General features: G+C 34.8%; 1 protein-coding gene across 1 annotated transcript in view; it reads left to right on the top strand.

Annotated features, from left to right (window-relative positions):
* Positions 1-19436, top strand: part of FBXL17 (F-box and leucine rich repeat protein 17) — a 323336-nt gene that overhangs the window by 202100 nt on the left and 101800 nt on the right. Inside the window, exon 7 of the mRNA XM_075726525.1 lies at positions 17447-17523. Within this exon, the coding sequence (XP_075582640.1) occupies positions 17447-17523 (77 nt within the window). The remainder of the gene's footprint in view (positions 1-17446; positions 17524-19436) is intronic.

Raw genomic sequence — 19436 nt, 5'->3', positions numbered from 1 at the left:
TTACTTGTATTGTTTTTTTCCTTGATTTTCTGTAATTGCACAGAAAATGAAAACAACTCTACTGAACTTCATTCAATGTAAAAAAAGTCTTTGCTGGTTTTAATTTTCAAGGTAACTAACTTCTAAAAATTTCATTGTGACATCAGTAAATCCATTTTTCATTATTCCCCGAAGATATAAGATTTTTCTTTCCTTCTTCTTGGAATTATGTATAATATTTATGGGGGTGCTTTATGTTGTATTTATGCTTAATATAAGGAGCTTGAACAGAACTGTAAGCACCTATTTTTTGCCCTATATAAGATCTTAAAAAGAACCCTAAAACCTTTAATTAGGCCTCACAGTATGTTTGGGAAGTATATGGATATACTGAGTAATTGCAGGGAATGCATTGACAATACATTTATGCCATTTCATTTTTTCAGCAGATAAAAGGTATAGTATAAGCATCTGTATTGTTAACTGGTAGATTCAACACATAAGTTAAAACAGTCTAATTTTACTTTTGATTTTTAATATTACTGTTTCCAAAGGTGTTCTTTTAACCATGATTTTCTTTAAATGCTTTTTGAACCTAGAGAATTCCTTTTCCTACATAAAAGTTTATCTAACTCATTTATTTTTATGCTAGGAAATATGTTTTTTCCTGGTGTCTTAATTTTATCTTTTTTGTTTATTTGTCTTGTCACTTGATTAATGTATTACAGTGTGTTATTTACCTCAGTCTACAGTTTTGGAAGCTTTTCATAGATTATATCTCTCCTCCTACTCTCCCTTTTCTATGAAAGAGGAAAACAAATCACTTTTTCTTCATCCTTTTTTTTTACTTTCACATGCTAGTGCTTGAGTATCAGCTTGTAGGGGATTACAAAGTATGATAATAAGTTGTTAACTACATCACTGTGATTGTCTTCAAAGACCACTGCTGACGTACTTGAGAATCCTTAAGAACTGTTTATCAAGAACCTTTATATGTCTTTGACTCTAAATTGAGTGCTTTTAAAGAATAGTGGCCACTTCTGTCTTCCTTGATCTTGTTGGGTTGAGAGACCTACAAAGAATTAATTGAATGAATGAGGTTTTGCTGGTTTACACAAGTCACTGAGATCATAGCTGAATCATTTTATGTGAGGCATAAACAAAATTTAGAACCGTGTTACATATACACTCAGGGAGTATATTGTTTTTCTTTGTTCTTTTTGTGCTGTATTTTGTTATGGTAAGAGGAAAAACAGGTTTTAAAAGTTCTTGGATGTTTGCAAAGCATCTTTTTTTTTTCCCCATGACTTCAATACTTTGAGAATTTTGAGGGAAAAGCTTTAATTCCTTGAGTTTGTTGCAGTAATAACAGGTATGGTGAACTTCACCTGTCTTCCTAGCATTTTCTTTAAGTGACTGTAGTCATAAATTCTTCTTTTATGACTGTTTTTCTAATAGACCTAGCAGGTTAAGGAAGTTTTCCAAACTGTATAGGAAATCAAATACTCCCACTGTACAAACGTAACTTGAAAATTCTCTTCCACTGCGTTTGACAAACACCACTGTTTTCACCCTTAGTAACCCTCGAACTTGAATTGAGCTGTTAACTTGTCATCTCATACATTAAGCAAAATTAGTCTGGATAAGTACAAATGAAAATAATTTTGAGTGTTAACTCGACATATGTTTAAGCAGACACTGGAGGGAGGCTGTGTGGTTAAGAAGGTGAAAAGAGAATAACTAGTTTCCCATCCTGACTCCTCAGAGTAGTTGCCCACCCATCCTAACCATTTCAGACTATAGCTACCTGTGTACCATGATTTAGTTGCCTTCCTCATTGTCAGGGAGTATGCTACAGCACACAATGATTATCTAAGACAACAGAAGGAAGTGGACACAGACACTGAGTTCCATATCAAGAGCTATTCCTCTGTTGCAGCCCAAGTCAGTGTGGGTTCCTTTACTATTAAAACCCCACCAATTAAGCTTCTGGGATGTTTGACAAACAGTATTATAGGCACATGCTTAGTATGGGAACCTATGTTGGTGGAACTATATAACTAGGTAAAATAGAAATGGACCCTGAGGACTTTGGCTCATCAGTGAGTTTTTGACACTTCTAACTGAAATAGGAATGTAAATGGTACCCTCTTAGCAATAGGACATGTCCTCATCTGCAGTCACAAATCAGATGTGAAAATTTAGATTATATGATAGTGTAGGGTCATCTTAATTTCTGGGATTAAAATAATTCTAACTGTTCTTGGTTTTAAATTTGTGCTGCAATCCAGCCAATAGATCTGTAAAGCCATTTGACAGACAGCTTTTTAGAGAAAGGTACTATGTAAGTAGATACTACTATTGTTAATAAGTATGTGCAAGATGGTATCTGTCAAGGCATCCTGAAGTCCCTGTGCCACAGCTCATAGACTTATTTTTGAAGTAAGGAGCCCAGAGGGTGGCAGTGAAGGCAAAGTTATCCAGTCTTGTCCAAGCATTTCTCACAAAGACGAGGAATGCTGAAAAGTAGAGACATTTTAGAAATCACCAGGTTAGCACTGGTAAAAAGAAACTGGCTGAGGGAAAATTTCATTCTGTCTCCAGCTACCTTTGAGACACACACAAGAAGCCAAGATCTGAGATTACTGTAATCACTGTGGTACTTTGTGCAGGGACAGACCTTGGCTTTGTGATTTCTCATACTGAAGGAAAGTGAAAATGGTTCAGAATAATGTATTGGGAGTTGATGGTAGTTATGATAGTTGATGCCAGCTAATGGGCAAGTACTATGGCTGTTTCTTTATTAATACACTAACGAAGTCGTTGAAGGACAGAAAAGTCTTCAAATCCGGATTCAGCTGAAGAAGTACCTGGATTTCAGTTAGATGTCTCTCACTTGCATATGCTTAGCGCAATTTCAGTTTCTCAGCTCATGATGCTAAAGATTGTGGATTATTATTCTAACACCATATTACATTAATAAAGGCTTAGGGATTATTTCAGGATGCCTTTTTATGTTGCATGCATTTCACTGAAACACTATTCTTCTAAATTACTCATTAATAACTCTTGTTTCTATCCAAAATAAGATTAATTAAAATTCATTTTAAAAGAGGGGCTACCGTTTTTAAACACTGACTGTTGACTGATATTAGCTAATTGTCTGGATTTGAAATCAAGGAAAGCTATGGACAGAAGATTCACATTGTCTTTAATAGTTATAAAATCCTATAGAATGTCTGAGTCAGAGTGACTGAAAGGCATATACTTTTGATATGAATTCTTTCTGATGAATGCTAAAAGGAGTGTTCCAAAAAGCATTTCTTGTCAGGTTTTATATGGGTTGCAGCTCTTTGTCCTGTAGTCAGAGTGTGACTGCAACCATATCCATCCCTGACATGGAAAAGTTTGTATTCACACTTGTGGGGTTTCTCCTTAGGAAAAAACTAGCATTGTTTTATGGACTGGCTTATATTCATATTATATATCTTTATTTTATATACATAAGGTGGCAGTGCTTTGTTTGGGGGTGATAGTAAGGGGTGGAATTAGATCCTGTAAAACCTCTTCCCCTCTCCAGTATATCTGCACACAATGTGCTGCTGTAATGTCATTAGCATTGTTTTCATATTCTTATATAAAAAATGGGAAAATCCTACATTAACAGAAGTATAGAAAAATATGCAGATACTGTATATCTGGTATGTTTTCATCTGTGTTATGAATTAGAAATATTAGGGCATTAAAATATTTTTAAATACATCTTTGAAGGCCTAACATTTCAACCTTGAAATATTCACAGTACAGGCAAAAATCTTTATCTGAAAAACTTAGCATTAAAGAACATCACAGAGACAGCAAACTATGTCATAATCATTATAATTTCTATCTAAATTGGTGCCTGCTTATTACTTACTTACTTAAATGTGTAGTACTCTTTAAATATACAGTTCAGAGGTCTTGATGCTGCAGTGATAGTAGCTGACTCTTTAATGTTGTCAGAAATATCTAAATCTTTACCAAAACAAGTTAACCCTCATCTGGAGGTCATTCAAGTGAAATATAAATACCTGATTCAAAGATCTTTTCCTTCTTGTACCTTGCTGATCCAGTGTTCTTAATGTGGGCATGTCCCTCTTCCTGTAACTGTATCATAGAATGGGAGGGAATCTTTGTCAGCCAATAATCATCAATTATAAATTTTTAAGTGAAATACAAACCATAACCAGGAATCAAGAAAAGTCTATTAGGAAAATTACATTAGGAAACAATCAGCCACATTCTGCACTATTTGCAGTTTTGAAAAGTTCAGAAAATCTTACTGTGTAAGATTCAAGTATGTAAACAACATATTTGTAGAAACAAATATTTCAAAAACTTTATGAGGTGTGGGTATAAAATTAATTTAGTGGTGACTGAATTACAAATTAAAGGGATGGATACAAATGCTTTACCTGTTTTTGTACCTATGATGGTCACTGTCTTGTTTGACCACGTATTAGATTGGGAACCTGCTGAACTGAAAAGCATGACTGGTGACAGCCCAGGTTATAGATTCTGTTAGTCTGTTTGGGTCTGTAATAGATTGATGTAATCTTGGGCAAGGATATGATGTTGGTTTTCCTGTGACATGTAACCTGTACTCTTCATGATCTGCTACTTAAGCTGCTTGCTCCACTTAGCATAGAAACATTTTTTCACACTGATCGAGGTTACGTCTCATTGCTGTCCCAAACCCTATCACAGAGCAGGTAAATTTTATTCAGTAGGTTAGAGGGAATGGAGTTAGCTCGAAGATTCTCAGACCTTATTGCATCACGTTGATGAACAAAATAATGTCTTGAGGTACTTAGGATACGGTGATTAGTTCTGCCAGAGCCACACAAACAAGTCAAACAGGAGAGGGTGATCACATTAAAATCAATGGAGGAGAAAGATCTCAAGGCATATGAGCTCTGTTTACTGATACTCCTCTTGGTTTTAATACAAGAGAAGTAAGCAGAGCTACTGTCATCATTTTCTCAAGAAAACCAGTAGAGATACTGAACAGAAGTTTAGGCCACATATGTGAAGAATTCATCCTGATGCCAGAAGGAAATAATAAGTGAACTCTTTTCTAAATCTAGGATTAAACCCAAAGTCGCTGAAATCAAAAAAGGCATTAGGATTCCACTTACTAATGGAAGTTGCCTTACTGAAAACTAAATAAATGCAATTGTGTATCAACTGGCTAGAATGTGAATATGAAGAGTCTGGCTCTGCTTTTTGTGGCACTATTTGGTAGATGTTTATTTGTTGTAGAAGAAACGGGTATCTTACCTTGGAGCGGTTAATAATGCTAATTCATTCCATTTGTGGCCCCAAGCAACAGACTTAGCCTGCCATATCACTATACATTTCCTGGTATGTCCGAGACCAACATTAACTAAAACACATCTCCATAAGCACATGTGATGCTAATTAGTAAAGGAAATCTTTTCAGATCTTGTCAACACTTTGAAGTAACCAGTAGTGGAGGTAATTAAACCTGTCATCAAGCCATTTTGAAAGCCTAATACTGTTTCTGGCCACATCACAGAGAATCTGTACCTGGAGTTACAGATTCAGAACTACTTGCTATGGCAAAGAATTTTACATTTATGATTTATGTGATTTTTCTTCCATGGGGGGGGATCATTCTTTCTAAATCAGACTCATCCTAAGTACTTGATGCTGAAAGTAACAAGTACCAGACAAAAAAAAAAAAAAATGTGGAGCTGTTGCTACAGCTGTAGTATACCTATGACAATACTACTACAGGTAGAAACTCACCTTTCAATCCAGTTGCCTGTGCTTTGTAAATTGCCTTGGCTGCCCGTTCACCTCCTAATAGAATTCCAGTCCTGCACCTAGAAAACAAGTTTTCAGGCCTCCTGTAAATTTTGGGATCTAAAGACAAATAGAAACTCAAATTTACCTGTGTCTATCTTAGGTACAGGCAAATTATTAACAATATAAAGAAGGCTTTTCTCCAGATGACAGTTTGAATTTATAATGTGTTACTAGACTTCATGTCTAGCAATGAGTAACAAACTCTTCTATGTGTTCTGCCAATAATCTCGGAATTACTTGAGACTTCCATGTAAACCTTGAAAACTAGTGATTTAATCAGAACTAAGAGAGTGAGAGCATAATCTTTTCCAATTATCTTTGTCAGTATAACCTGTGAATATCTTGGTACACAGTGGATGATACTGAAAACAAGGTGGCCTCTGACACTATTTATTCTTAAAGTACAGAATGTGCTTATGTTATTTTAGAGATTTCTTCTTACAGTTTTTCTAATGAGGTGCAGCAAATGCAGTGGCAGCCACAGAAATTCTGAACACAATAGATGTCAGAACGACTTTGGCAAACAGTTTCTGCTTTGAATTAATTTCTTAATAACCTGAAACATTGTGTTGAATGGTGGACATGTTTGCTCCAGCTGACCGTTAGTGTGCTTCTGCTGTCTGGGTTGCTTAACTGTCTGGAAATAAAAGTGCAAGTGAGCTTATGTCTTCCTAGTACTATTACTTCTGTGATTTCTGAAGGTTGCACATATGGAAAATATGTAACATTTTCCTGCCCCCCGCTGTTTCTGTCAAGCGAACACACTGGTTACTTTGCTTTTCCCCCATTTTCCCTGGTGAGTGAAGAAATGTGCCTATGTTACTTTTATACAGAAATTACTTCCTACACAGAGACTGGCAATTCCAACTCTGCTTGACCTGGTTTAAGTGACTGCCAAGTTTTAGAGCTAAGACTAATGTGTATTTAGAATGAAAGGGTATCTCTTCAAAGTTGTGAATGAAATAAACGCAGCTTGCTCTAAACCTAATTTAAATATATTACCACAGGAAACTAGGGAAAGACAGATCTGCAGTTAAGTGATTTCATAGATTTTTTATATTTTATTAATAATAGTTTATTAAAAATTCTATGGAATGTAGTTATGTATAATGATTTATGAATACATCACAGAATTCTTAACAGAGTTCTCCAGAGAGGAAAAAATACAACCCATGGAAATTTCCTTGGCCGTTTGAATATGTAGATTTTAATTGACTACATAATTTCTAATGGTTTAGACAGTTGCGCCCTTGTGGGTCCAGTTGGATCAATTTAAGAAATCATTTGAAGCTGTTTCTGATTGTCTTGCAGTGGAACATAATAATCACTGTCATAGCTGAGATGCCATTAAGGAATTAGATTATTTCTCTCCTGTTTCAGTGCAAAGTTAGCCGAGGCTTGCTGGAAAGACATCTAAACTTAAGACTGTCAAGATTTAGGCTATTATCATCAATGAACAGAGAAACTCAGCTAGAAGATGATACAAACTGTTGGGTGTGAGGGTTTGTTAAATGCTTCTGATAGATTAGGAAGAAAAAAATATCAAACTCATAAAATTTCAGTCAAAATCCTTCTAGTTGTTCATAAGGGTTTTTTTTCTCTTGTTTTGGGTGGCAATTTATTACATTTTAACAGCCAGATAGCTTTTGGGGTAGCCAAAGAAGCAACACTATCTGCAGGTGCAAGTGCAGGCAGATAACACTAAGTGATGTTTCTTTTACAAAAATATAAACAACGGTATGATACACCAAATATGAATAATTACCAGCATGCTCAATGCCCTAACAAAATCAGATCCATCTCAACAAGACTTGGAAACCTAAGACAAGAGTTTCTTCACTTATGTCTTACTGTGTAAAGCACTGTTAACAAATTATATAAAGCTGATTTATAATCCTCATGTGCTTTTGGTCTTCTGAATTCTGCAAAGATGTCCGAGGTGCCAAAAATTGTTTCTGTTGCTGCATAACTGTCTGGGAAACTGTGCATTTTCTGTGAGTTTCAACGTGGTCACAGGGATCAGCCTTCAGGCTCTGTTAATAAAGCTAATTTTTACAAATTACGTACATGCCATGTAAAAATGTAAGGTAATAATGTAAGTAAAGGTAAAATGTAAGGTGTAATATCTTTTAAGGTTTGGTTTTAGTTTACAGATTTTAACTATGAATTAACCTACCCATTGAAACTTTTCTTTTTTTACATACACAGCAATTTAGACTAATTTTCTGATTGATTTTTGGCTGCTACTTTAAATCAGGAACACAAACAAATGTCTCCTTCATTTCATTGTGTTTGTAGGTGCTCAGTTATTAATTTTCTAGCTACTGAAAACTGCCATGTTTTTTCACTACAGTTTAAAAGGGCACAGTATATCCTAGTATTCTGTCTAGCCAAGTAGTTAGCAATAGGACGAGAGGGAATGTCCTCAAACTGCTCCAGGGGAGATTTAGATTGGATATTAGGAAAAATTTCTTCACAGAAAGAGTGCTCAAGCATTGGAACAGGCTGCCCAGAGAGGTGGTGGAGTCACCATCCCTGGAAGTGTTCAAAAAACGGGTAGACGTGGCACTCTGGGACATGGTTTAGTAGGCATGGTGGTGTTGGGTTGATGGTTGGACTGATGATCTTAGAGGTCCTTTCCAATCTTACAATTTTACTTCATACAAAACACAGGCAGTACCATCAAGCTTTTTTTTTGTTGCTTTCTTTGAGCAGTGTACCAGTAATAGAAATGCTAGCCAGACAGCCTTATGGAAAGGAATTCATAATAATTTCATGAAGAGGTTCTGAAATTTGCCTTTAAGCATTTTTTTTTTAAAAGTCATTGCTATTTCAGTGCATTCTCTCTAGGCTAAAATGAGGTTTCTAAGAACTTTAGGATTCCTATCAAGATTTATATAGTACTTCATGGCAGATCAAGACTTTTAAGCTTTTAGTAGGCAAGGAGTTTTTTTCCACAGCTAAAATCTGTATACTAAAAAATTTCTAGTAATGTATGATGTATGAAATATACCGAATTTCACATACAAGCTTTGCTGTGATGGTGCCCTTTGGGTGAGACCTTAGCGTACTGGCCTTGCCTGAGAAATGTAGAATTCAGTTATTGCTCACATTCTTCAATCTCTCTTCTTCATAGCATTTGTCCAAAAATGCATTGAGCTTGATTTTTTCTTTCATCAGTTTTACTAACATCAGCAGCATTAAATTAATGTAACAGATCTACCAACTTGCTCTAATTCTTCAAGTATAAGGAGAATTGGACCCCAAATCAATTCCAAAGATACATGAATTATGATGAGTACTGGATTTTATTTTTTTCCTCTTTGATTATCTTGGCTCTTCTTCTGCTCTATCATCATTTTATATAAGCAGAAGTTCTCTACAAACTTGAATGTCCTTCAGCAGTAGGGGAGAAAGATCGGATCTGATGATAGGACTGTTTTGCAGAAAGCTTCCTTATGTCCTGTAAAAGACTTTACTTTTTTTACTGTCCAATGAAAGAGATTACCTCTGCCTGTAAACCTTGTTCATCTCGCATAAATTTAGATCATGATAACTCTTAGCAATACTACTGCTCCCAAGAATAGGATTGAGAGTATTTATCAAACTTTTATAGGGATTTTATGTTTTTATTACCTTTACCAATATTTAATCACCTCTGTTTACAGCACAATAAAAAAAAAAAAAGATTTATAGAATGTGTTTCCATTTTGGAAAGGAGAAACTGAGGCAGAGGTTTTGCTGTTGTCTTGAAGTTAGCAGGAGACACCCTTGATGAAGTCCATTCTGAGTCCACATCACCCATTGACAATGATCTTCGCTGTCATTTCAAGAAAGCATAGTCTTTAAAGGTATACGTAAAAGAATAGCTGGTAGAGGTTAGGGTTTTATCTGGATTAAAAAACCAGTAAGAGATGCAAAGGGGATTGAAAGGGTAAATCTCATTAGATTAGTTTAGATGCCTATGTGCAAAGCTCAGTGAAGTGTATGTCAACCTTTGTGGTATGAAAATCTTTCATATGTATGCAGTCCTTGTTGAGATCAAGAAGTACAGAGCTGTATAAACACTGAATACTTTATTTTCAAAATATGAGGTGAATCTTTTTAACTTTTATAGATGTATTTTAAAGTTTATCCAAGCATTCTAAAAGGACAGTCTAAAGAACATTTTGGGGAAGTTAGAGCACAGCAGTACAGTTCCCATTTCTTATTTTTACTATTAAACTTGGAATCTTTTTTTGAGGAAAGAAGACTATTTTGCATACAATAAAAACAAATGGATTATGAATACTCTTTATACTACACCGTAATGGAATGGCACAAGACTGCTTTAAAAAAACAAAAAAGTCTATCAAAACTGAGGCCACTGTAACTCCAGGAAAAATCTTGAGGCCTGAAGCATGTAAATGTAGTCTCTAAAAGGCCAGGAAGAAGTAAAGCTTCCCCTGCTCAAAGCTTAGTCTTTCCATACAGGAAATGGTGCAACTGTGCCTTTGCATGCCCTTGCGTGGTTTGTACTGGGAGATAGGGTTAAAGCAATACTTCAGGCTTTCCGTCTCTTGAATGTCTCTTCTCCTTTGCACTCCTCTGAAATTATAGCATGTGTGGTGGTCTGTCTGTGAACTTCTTTCCATGTGCAGCATCAATTGCTAATCATTTCAACTAAAGATTCTGCCAGAACACACATTCAGCATCTGAATGTCACCACACCCTCTCTGTGCACTGCGATACACTTCAGGTAGATTAAAATGAGGAAGTGGGACATCAGGTATCTTGTTTGAATTCACAAGGACTTGCTTATGTGCATAGAAGTAGAATCTGCAGTTTGCCAACTCCCAGTCCTGTCTATAGCTGCTGTGCAGTCATTATTTTCTAAACCTACATTTTTGCATTTGGCAGTAGATATCATTATGATAGTTACCTTTGCAATTGTCTTAGGAAAAGCCATCATGACACTAACTGTGTGAAGAAGCAACACGTATGTAACCAATTCTTTTTCTACACCAGCACCCTAATATAACAGAGTAATCCAGCTGTATCATATCTGTAAAGCAAGTGCTTTACCAGTTTTCCAGTGGAAAGGCACAACTGAAACAGTTCAGGAAGGAAACCATTATTTGTTTGTATAATACAAAACATAATGCTTGCTAAGAAATGTGCATTGGCTTGCTGGTAGTTAACAGTTCCTTGGTTTTGCTTATGACGGTAGACAAGTTGCCACAATGGGTTTAAGAAACTATTTGAAGTGCTGTATCAAATGTTTTTTTTCATCTCAAATCTGTATTCCAAAATATTTCAAAGTTCTTAAAAAATAAGAGATACCATTTATTTGTCTTCTGGACTTTAGCATGATTTGCTGTGGAAAATCAGATCCATGAAGGTTTAGATTAAAACTACTTTTCATGGTTGTTTATTTCTGTTAAATCCATTATGGTATCTAGTTCCTCCAACTCAGAAAGGAACCAAAGGCCACCTGGAATACTACTACATGTAAATGTCAGATAGTGGAATTAAACTATTTTCTAAATCTCTCCTTTCTTGGCTTAATTGCTTGCTGGATTTACATGCAGTCAGGGTAACAGGAATTATAAAGGCATTTAATTTTAGATAAGACTACTAATAAATATTTGAAAATAGATATTTATTGTTGAAAGACAGGGCATAATAGCTTAAGCACAGTGCTGATTAATTTATCTGTGTAGCTCTCTGATTGGGGCTTGCTTGCATCTGACTAGCTCAGAGCAGAAGCAGACACTGTGGGACTTGTCTGCTGTTACCTCTGTAGTTTCTGAGTTCCAGTGGGGAAAAAGAGCTTATCTATTTTCCTGTGCTGTAAGTGCCAAAACTGTTGGTAAACTTAATTTTAAATTACATTGATTTGCTAAAGAATACCTCCCTGCTAATTAGAACTTAATGACTGCCCTAAGATAATTGCTGTTAACTTGTATAACTAGTGACACTTTGCATATTGGCTCCAGACAAAAAGTGCTTTTCAAATTCAGTTTATGCTTTTGATTGAGTCTTACCCTGTTTTGCTGTCTCTGTGTTTAGTATTGTTTCTTACAGGTGCAGTTCTTGGTGTTCAAATGAAACAATTTTAAAATACATTTTTTGAATGTGATTGGAATGTTAAAATAGCAGTAAAAACTGTGTACCAGGATAACTGAAAGACAAGTAAAAATCCTGCCTCTTATGAGTATAAAGTATTAGAAAACAAATATATTGAAAGAGGCATGTTGGTCATAATGTCAATAAAATGATTGGTAAAAGAGAATCCTGAACCAAGAATATGTATCCATCAGTGCATGAAGCTCATCATTTATTGTTATGAAGTTTTACAAGGGTTTATAGATCTCTCAGTAAAATGTTAGTCCTTTCACTATTTTAGCCTTCAAATTATTCCTTCTGAGTGCAGAAGACCTCAGATCACATCAATTTCTTAAGACTGTATGTGCTTCTGTGATAAGAGATTTTGGTTTGTTATGGGAGAGGCTTCGTTGTTATATTGTATTATTGCTTTCCATAGGAATGTTTAAGTCATCAAAACCAATGACTGTCAGTATTACTTTATACGCAGCTACTATTTTCTGCCTGAATTTAACCTTTGAAACGCTAATTTTTGAGGGGTTCCATGTATTTCTTTGTGAAAGGTTTCTGTTCTTCCATTGTATATTTTAGTGTTCTTGTTCTTTCCAAGCTCTCTTTTGGTTCCCAGTAGTGGTCTTGGTTGTGTTTTGAAGTAAGGTGTTCACCTTACTGCTTAGAGACAAAGGTATGCCAGTCAAATGCAAAGAAGCCATGTAAACAGTCTGATGCTCATTTTGAATCTTACCAAGGGAGTGTGTTAATGTTTTGGGGTTTTTTTACACCTCTACGGTGAGGGAAACTCACTCCCTCAAATTGTGATCTCTTAACCAGTATATGGCAACTCCAATTAGCTTCACTCAGGGCTGAAGAGCATCTCAGACTGTAACAAGGTCTCCCAGGACCACTTATACCACAAATACTGTAGTCATATTTTCTCATTAGTTCCTTTCTGTTGTCACAAATACGGTTTTCCAATGTTTTTAGAATTAGACCAAAAACATAAAAGCTGTGTATGTATATAGAAAAGACAATTATTTTCCATAACTCAAGGAACTTTTATATCTTTTCTTACAGGTAGAAGCTTGCACAATTTAACTCATTAATGTTAAGCTTTCATTTAAGTCCAATGTAGGGATCAGTTGGCTAAGAGAAGAAAATTACAGGGTTTTGAATTACTTATTTTCTAATTTGTCTTTTTATTATTTTTAAGCTTTTACATTTTGCATTACACCATGGAAAGTCAGAAACCTTGACTTTGGCAATTCATTGCACAGATTTATATGTGGGAGCTGTCAAGATGATGGGCCTAAATTTGAAGTTACCAGTAGATATATCTATGTCTCAGTCATGCAGTTTTGTTACTTTTGAAGAAGATACTTGTTTGCAGAGAAGCTTTATACCAGTAAATCTTTGTACACTTAAGTAATTTTTCTGGTCATGTATACAGACCAGGTGGGAAGAGCAGTTATATGCAAGTTATATTCCAACTATTTTCCATAGTTTCTGTAACCCAGATTGAGAGTTTTTTCCTGATACCAGTTGCTGGAATTTTAGCAACATTATAGTTATATCCTTTTCTTCTTGGGATTTGTTTAGCTTTTCAAGTAGGAAGACATTTTTAGAAATTATAACAGTAAGAGGCAATCTTAGGTTTGTTAGTCTCTGAACATAATGAACTTTTGGAATGTTCGAATGTTGATGTGTTCAACATCAGTGCTGAGCAAGCTCTAGTTGTCTTACAAACATCTGTGGTCTTGTAACTAGTTTGTATTAACAGTAGGTAGGTATGTTTTTAGTTTTATTCTTGGTTTCTGAAATATTGTTTGATTGGCTTGTTTATGTGAAATCAATTTCTGCTTTGTCTTTTTCTTGCTCCTCATTGCACTGTAAATTTCGTAGTGTGTGATAGAAATTTCTTACTTTTAGAATCAAATGCAATAAAACTGAATTGCATATCAGTCTGTCAGAGAACAGCATTCATAAAATATTGAGTAGCTCTAGGGAAAGCTTGGCATAAGAATTTGTTAGATAATATTTTCAAGTTTAATGAAGAAGCAGTTTCTTCCTAAAATAAGCATTTCATGTTCTCTGTTTTGATATTTTCATGTCTTACATGGTTCTAAATAATACTCATTTACAAAGTAAGAAGTGAAGAGATTTTAGCTTTGGCCAGCTCTGATCCAGACTTGTATACTATTAAAGCTCTAATTATAGTCTTCTTTCTTTATTCCTTGTATAATGAACCTTGTCTCATTTTTGCTAATGAGTTGAGTGTGAAAATTACTTTTCTTCCTGGAAGAATGTTTATATTTTAATAAATTTGGAGGAAGAACTTAAAAGAAATATCTGTGTCCCTGTAACTTTCACTACTTCATCTAGATGTTGCATGTCTTTTTGTTATTAAAATTAGTAGGTTGAGCTGATAAAAGCCTGTTCAGTAACCTTGGGTTAAGAAATTTAAAACGATCTTCTCTCTGCCTTGGCACACAGCTGTTGTTAATATGTCTAAGAGGCATCATGTTAGCTCCCTGACAGACAGTGGTTAGTCCTCAAGTTTTTCAGGGCTCAGTTATCTGTGTTGCTCACTTTTGTCATTTGCTACTGCTTTAAATAATAACTTTGCTTCTCTTATTTACCAGTATTATGCTGATGTGTTAACGGTTAGGTTTCTTTGTTGTCTAATTCAGCAACATTATAAATATAAAGACTTCCAAAGATAGATATGGCAATAATCTGATATAATTTGGATGGATTATTACAACAGAATTAGCATGACTTTATCCTTGCTTTCTAGAAAAGGTTAATTTCATTTTGTTCTTTTAACCTTTTTTGTTGCTGTCATGTTTAAAAAAGATCAAAAGGTAAAGTAACAAATACACAACTACTCTTATTTTTCCTTCTGTTGTAAAGAAATCAGTTGTTACTAACATTTATGTATTGTGTGACCCTCTACAGAGAAGAAGCTAATGAGGCCATATAAAGTTTTTCTTCTGTCTCTGCAAGTTGATTTACATGAGGATGATCTATAGAAAGAATAATAGAAATTAAAGCTGAAATTAGATTGACTTATCCAAGTTATAGAAGGCAGACAAAAAATTATAAATTCAGTATTTCAGCTACATATAAATTTTTTCTTCTCCAAACTAGATGTGTCATTACCTCATTCTTTTAGATGTTAGGTGATTTTAATATTTTCAGAAAACAAAAAGAAATGACACAGTCAAAGCTACACTTCTTGTCTTTTTTTTTTCTGTTTAATGGAAATAGCTAAAGACTGTGAAGGTTTTCTTTTCCCATTAGGAGAAAGTGAACAGTATTTCATTTAGACTCCAAGATGTCACTAAGAACAGGATTGGAGTCACTCAAGCCACATGAAAAAGCTATAACTCCTAGAGCTGACACTATCTAGAAGGATTAAAGGATATAATTATAAAGGCCACACCAGCAAATACTTTTGTCCTTTGCTCCTGGAATCAAAGGTGCTCCTGCATCTAAAATTTCTTCTCAAACACTGTATTTCTAGCACTCTATTTATTAAGACAAGCTTGTAAATATATACTGGCATACTTATGGGAGGAGGGACAGAATCTATGACTTCCTTTCTTCACAGTTGAACCAATTTTGTTTGAACCCGGAGAATGGCCAACAGCCAGAGATTTAAGTATACAAGGATGCTGAAGGATGCACATGCAGATATGTCTATGTACAGATAATACAAATTTGACCCTGATTGATTGAAAATTGTGTAACTGAAGTTGTAGGGAAAATTAGGTAGTCTTTTATGTCATCTTGACTGTCTTGTGGTGGTATTGTTAGACACTGATTGCTATATTGTATTTTTGATCAATTAATTGTCTCTCAGTAAGTAAAAATGATCAGAAATAATTTGACAACTTGTAGAGTCATTAGATAAAATTTTCAAAATACTTTTCTAGATTCAGAATTTTTATCCAAGGTATGAAGTGTTCCATAATCTCAGTACTCTGCTAAATGATATATGAGATAAGACTTAATAAAAGGTTCTTTTAACTGTAATGTCCATTCATTTTTCAATGACATCTTATTTACTGAAATGTCTAATGAACATACTGTCTAATAAAATACAGGATAATGATTTTCTATTTATTCATATTACTAATATTAGCAAAACTTTTCTCAATATTAGACTCACAGTTTTCAAGGGTTGAAAATTTATAATAGTGGTAGAGGAACTATTGACTGTGGTACTCTGTCAGAGGCATGCTGTTTTATTAGTAGTAGTGAATTTTCGTTCTAGATTTAGAAGAAGGAAGCAGAGAGGGGACAAATAGATATGAAGGGCTATCATTCAGTTGTGTTATTGTAAGAATTAGGTGGTTGCTTTTAAAATCTAAAATTGGCAGCATGAACAGGTAAATCAGATTGGGAGGTAACCTGTTGGTGGTGTAAGTGGAGCAAAAAGTTCCCTGAGTATGTAGGCGTATTTTCCAAAAGTTATGATAAATTCAGCAATACCTATTTTTTCCAAAATTGGCAAGTAATTTAATTTTGTGTACTGTATGAGGGTTGATTTAAGAGGCAGACTAGATGATTGGGTAATTGATCTGAAAATTAAAGAGGAATATATTGGATCAGAAGAAATTCTTACAATTTAGACTATAAAATACACTTTTAAAAATGTCTCTATGTAAAGAATAGCACCATAGTCATGTTAGCTGATCTAATAAACACTGGTGCATTTTATATTAATGGGACTGAAAATATATTTGAACTATATATATGAATATATGAACTATATTTTTGAGTGATACACTATAAACAATGTAAACAAAACAGTAATACAGACTTGGTCACAAGTATATAATAGGCTCCTATTTTACAAGACAATTTTAGTTTCATATTAATTTTCTTGCTTACAAGAAATCAAACAAGGAGATTAACAGAAAAAAACTTAGGAGTTTCATTGCAAATTCATCATAGTTGTGACAAGGCAAACAAATGAGCTGTCTTCTCATCTATACAAGCTACTCTAGCAACATATTGGAACACGAATGGTATGTAGCATTTCATGACCTGATGAATGCTGACTCCTGCAATAATTACTGAAGAAATACAAACATTAATTTAATATTACATTCTCTTATCTTTTGTCCTCATTATAGTGCATTTATAGTTCTTCCCTAGAAGAAAACTCTCAAAGCTTAAATCTTGCAATAGAAACTTTCCAAAGTTACACAGTAATAAAGAAATGGAAATTCACATTTGTATTATTTTTCCAAAGGACTTGTCTGTATGTATTTCAAGCAACTCACATATTCAAGGACTTACGGGAATATTGATATAAAAGCATTCAATAAATATTTTTCTCTAGTGTATACATTTAGCCATATGCATTTTGAGTGAATTGTATGGAACAATTCAGAAAATGAAGAAATTGAGATACAGTACATTACATTTGTGGATTGTGCTCTTGCTATTTAAAAATGATCTATTACCTTGTAACTGTGATTTAACTGTATGTGTCTTCCAGATGTGTGGAGGTGATTGCCAAAGAAGGCCGGAACCTGAAAGAGCTGTATTTAGTATCCTGTAAGATCACTGACTATGGTATGTAATATACCTAGATCTTTGTTTTTGTGAAGATTGAGTTCTACTGGGTTTGCACAAGGACTGTTATAAAAGAGTTGGAAATGTTATAGATAAAAATTTTGAAAACGTTTATCTATAAAAATAGGAAATGTACAAAAAGTGTTTGACATGCTTAAAAATACCTGTGGTTAGAAGTATGAAATTCGGTGTACGTATGTGCTGCAAAGTGTTCCTTATAGAATTGACAGTTACTCGGCAGACTGGGTAGAGTGCCCTTTGAATTGTCCTGGAGACCAGAAGAGCATTTGAGAGAAAATTCAAAAATACATGTGCATTTCTAGATGCTGTAAAAGCATAACTAAGGAACTATGGGTGTGAATTGATTGCTTATTGTAGGCCATAAAATTTAAATGAATTTGATGATCCCTTAAAAATGCTGTTACCATAAAATAGAGAGGAGCATCTTAGGAATTAGGCTTTCTATCTGATAGGCCACATAGAGAGACAGAATTTATATTGGGAATAGGAAAGCTTCTTAGCACTTCAGTGTGTTTGCAGAGGCTGCTTTATTTTATCTTGTTTTGTTTTTTTCAAATAAGATACTGACCTCAAATAAGACACTTTACTTCTGCGATAAGGCCAAATACTCAAATGTCTATCTCCCACTTACATGCCTAAATTTCAGTAGGATTTACAAACTCTTTGAGATGTGCATCTCGGGTTTTCTGATTATTTTGTTTCTCATTCATTCTTTTTTTTATTTTAGCTTTTTACTCCATAGCTTTTATAAAGAATTGCTATGTAAAAGTGATAAATTATCTTTCCAGTGGTCACAGACTCATTCTTTTATTTTCCCCTTAAGATTTTGCACTTCACTGTGGTTTGCATGGGTGCCTTCAAGGGTATGTTGGTCTGCAGAGTTCAGCTTGCCTCATGTCCACAGTATTTGAACATGAGCTCATACAGCTGTAGCACTTGTGGGAGCTTTAGGACATGGCAGAGGAGAGGGAGCATGGGCCTATACCACTGTTTGCTCTGATCTGCAGTTGTTTGTACTTCCATGTGCAGAACAGATCTTGCCAAAGTTGAAAACATAGATTTTCTTGGCTTGATACCACTTGGCCGAGATGAATTTATGAATTTGTGAAATGGGAACTGTCTACTGGAAATTCAGGGAGGGGAATTGTCTGTAGAACACAAAGTGACAATGAAGGTGCTTCTTGTCATTGCTGTAGAGTCAGAGGTGCAGGACCTCAGCTGGAAGTGAGACTGTCCATTTGTGTGCTATAGATCTACTAGCTGTACTTTCGTCCCTTCTGACTTTGACAACCCATGTAGAAAGAATTATCATGGGAATAATGGAATCCTCATCTTGAGGATCAATAATTTCTCAAACTGATTTCACCCTTCATCGGCTGCAGTTATGGAGAGGAAAACAGGATTTCTCCCCAAAAGTAGGGAAATACACACTGAGAAACTGAAGCAAAGATACTTAGGATAGGGAAATCTTGCTTATGAAAGAATGGAGAGAGGGGAAAGGAAGTGTCCATGGCTAGATGAAAAGTGGGAAGTGTGTTTCACAGAATGAATGGGTGGAGAATATATGTAGAGTTTGGATGATTAGCTTGGCAACCATACTCATCCAACCTGAGCTTCTGTTGACTTCTGTGGACTAAGGCTCACCTGTCACTAATGTTGGATTCTGCAGTCCTTCAACATTATTGCAGTCAGTTACTGGGACTTTGAGAACATTTTCAGTTGATAGTTTTGATACTGGGTTCTACTATTCACTTAAAAATTTGGCTATTTATGCTCATAAGGATCAGTAAGATATCCAGCAAAACAGCTGTGATACTGATTTTTGATACATTATTAAGACTAATTGATTATCATTATAATCTTCAGCATATCTCAGCATGCCAGCCTGACAA

This window comes from Pelecanus crispus, chromosome Z (genome assembly GCF_030463565.1).
Source record: "Pelecanus crispus isolate bPelCri1 chromosome Z, bPelCri1.pri, whole genome shotgun sequence".
Lineage (NCBI taxonomy): Eukaryota > Metazoa > Chordata > Aves > Pelecaniformes > Pelecanidae > Pelecanus > Pelecanus crispus.
The sequence above is the reverse complement of the archived record's forward strand: the minus strand, read 5'-3'. Positions and strand labels throughout refer to the sequence as shown.